The sequence below is a fragment of the Olea europaea genome, unplaced genomic scaffold (assembly GCF_002742605.1).
Source record: "Olea europaea var. sylvestris unplaced genomic scaffold, O_europaea_v1 scaffold1076, whole genome shotgun sequence".
Taxonomy (NCBI): domain Eukaryota; kingdom Viridiplantae; phylum Streptophyta; class Magnoliopsida; order Lamiales; family Oleaceae; genus Olea; species Olea europaea.
Genome location: NW_019228115.1, coordinates 139,571 through 141,384, shown reverse-complemented (window position 1 = coordinate 141,384; position 1,814 = coordinate 139,571). Strand labels below are relative to the sequence as shown.

The window sequence follows — 1,814 nt, the reverse complement described above, 5'->3', positions numbered from 1 at the left end:
CTATTACCGCCTCTAGTTAATATACCATTCAATTCACAAATGTCAGAATGAACAAGTTCAAGTAATTTTGTTGTTTTTTCTATGCTATGAAATGGCTTCTTAATCATTTTTGATTTAACATATATTTCACATTTTTCTAAGTTATCAATATCACATTGTATTAATCCACATTTAATCATTCTTTTCATAGTACTAACATATGTGCTAATCTACCATGCCATAATTTAAATGAATCGATAGCATACGCAAAAGATTTAATTTTATTTGAGTTATCCTCAACAGTACATAGCTTGACCATTCCTTCGGTGGAATAGCCCTTTCCAACAAAATGCCCACTATGGGTTAATACAAGTTTTCCAGATTCAAAGACAGATTTAATCCCGGGTTTTCCCAAGAGTACACCACTTGCTAAGTTCCTATTCATTTTCGGTACATGCAGGACATTTGTCAAAGTGATCTTCTTTCCCGAAGTGAAAAGGAGTTCAACATTTCCTTTACCGATCACCTTTGATCTTCCTTTATTTCCCATTTGTATTTCTTGGTTGTCTTCAATGTCATGATAAGTTTTGAAGAGAGACTTATCATAACATACATGGATTGTAACGCATGTATCGTACCACTAACCCGGAACTTTGCCTTGGATTGCATTGATTTCACTCACTGTTGTAATAATTTCATCAACAGAGTTCACTTGTCCTTCCTTCTTATGTTGTTTCATATGCCTGCAATCTTTAGTATAGTGTCCCGGTTTCCCACAAACATAGCACGGTCCTTTGGCTTTGTTTTTGAATTTTCCTTGATCCTTTCTAGGACCAAGAAATTTCCCTTTCTTTTTGAACTTGTTGGAGTTGTCCACATTGTCCACGGCATTGGCTTTCATCATAAGAATTCTCAATCTTATCTCTTGCCCTTGATTTTTCCTCAATGCGAAGATGTTTATATATGTCTTCTAAAGAAAAATCTTCGGAATTGTGAAGAATTTTCTTCCTATATCCTCTCCAAGAACCAGGGAGTTTAGCAATAACTGCTCCCACTTGGAAAGTTTCGGGAAGTTCAATTTTTACCACTTTCAATTTGTTCACAATTATTTGTAACTCATGTACTTGAGGCAATAAAGGTATATTGTCTAAAATTTTAAAATCAAAATATTTAGTTATTAAAAACTTTTTAGTACATTCTTCCTCGGCTTTGTATTTGCTTTCTAATGCATACCAGATTTCTTTAGCCAAAGTAGTGTTTGTGTAGAGATCATATAGTCGATCGGACAATGCATTTAGAATGTGCCCACGGCATATCAATTCATCTTCTTCTCGTTTCTTCATTTCTATGCGAATTTCTTCGGTGTCCTTGTCAGTTGCATCGGGAATGGGTTCCAATTTTGAACCAAGCACGTAGAATATCTTCAACGCCGTTAGAAGAAACTTGAGTTTGTCTTGCCATCTTGTAAAGTTTGCACCATCAAATCTATCCAAACGCACCAGATCTTGATTCATCATTTTGATAGTAGCAATAGTAGATTCCGACTCCATTGCAATAAATGCACAATAACGTTTGAGTTTGTTGGAAATTTAAAGCAATAAAGTGAGGAAAATTGGTAATAAAAGAATATAGATATAATAAGAGGCTTGAACACAAAAATGATAATACTATCTTCAAACATTATTTGCCCCCTTTCCAATGCTTTTGAGGAATTCCGGCAAATAGTTTGTAGGATTAAACAAGCCTTTGTGTGAAGAATATCAAAAGCAAAGTGTATATTTCACAAAGAACAAGTGAAAATAGATATAGGATTGATTATGTGATAATTTGGGAGA

The 1,814-nt window shown here is 34.3% G+C and overlaps 1 protein-coding gene across 1 annotated transcript; it reads right to left on the bottom strand.

The window, feature by feature from the left end:
• Positions 1 to 806: 806 nt before the first annotated feature.
• On the bottom strand, positions 807 to 1,529 carry LOC111373164. The gene is made up of 2 exons (XM_022995649.1): positions 1,175 to 1,529; positions 807 to 1,126 (listed from the first exon to the last, which is right to left on the bottom strand). Exons 1-2 carry the CDS (start codon positions 1,527 to 1,529, stop codon positions 807 to 809), a joined length of 675 nt encoding a protein of 224 aa, XP_022851417.1.
• Between the last annotated feature and the right edge of the window lie 285 nt (positions 1,530 to 1,814).

Excerpts from the sequence above, each read along its gene's own strand:
- LOC111373164 (XM_022995649.1), bottom strand. The coding sequence starts at position 1,529 with ATGGAGTCGGAATCTACTATTGCTACTATCAAAATGATGAATCAAGAT. Across the intron at positions 1,127-1,174 it reads ATACAAAGCCGAGGAAGAAT|ACAATATACCTTTATTGCCT; the intron begins GTACTAAAAAGT and ends TTAAAATTTTAG.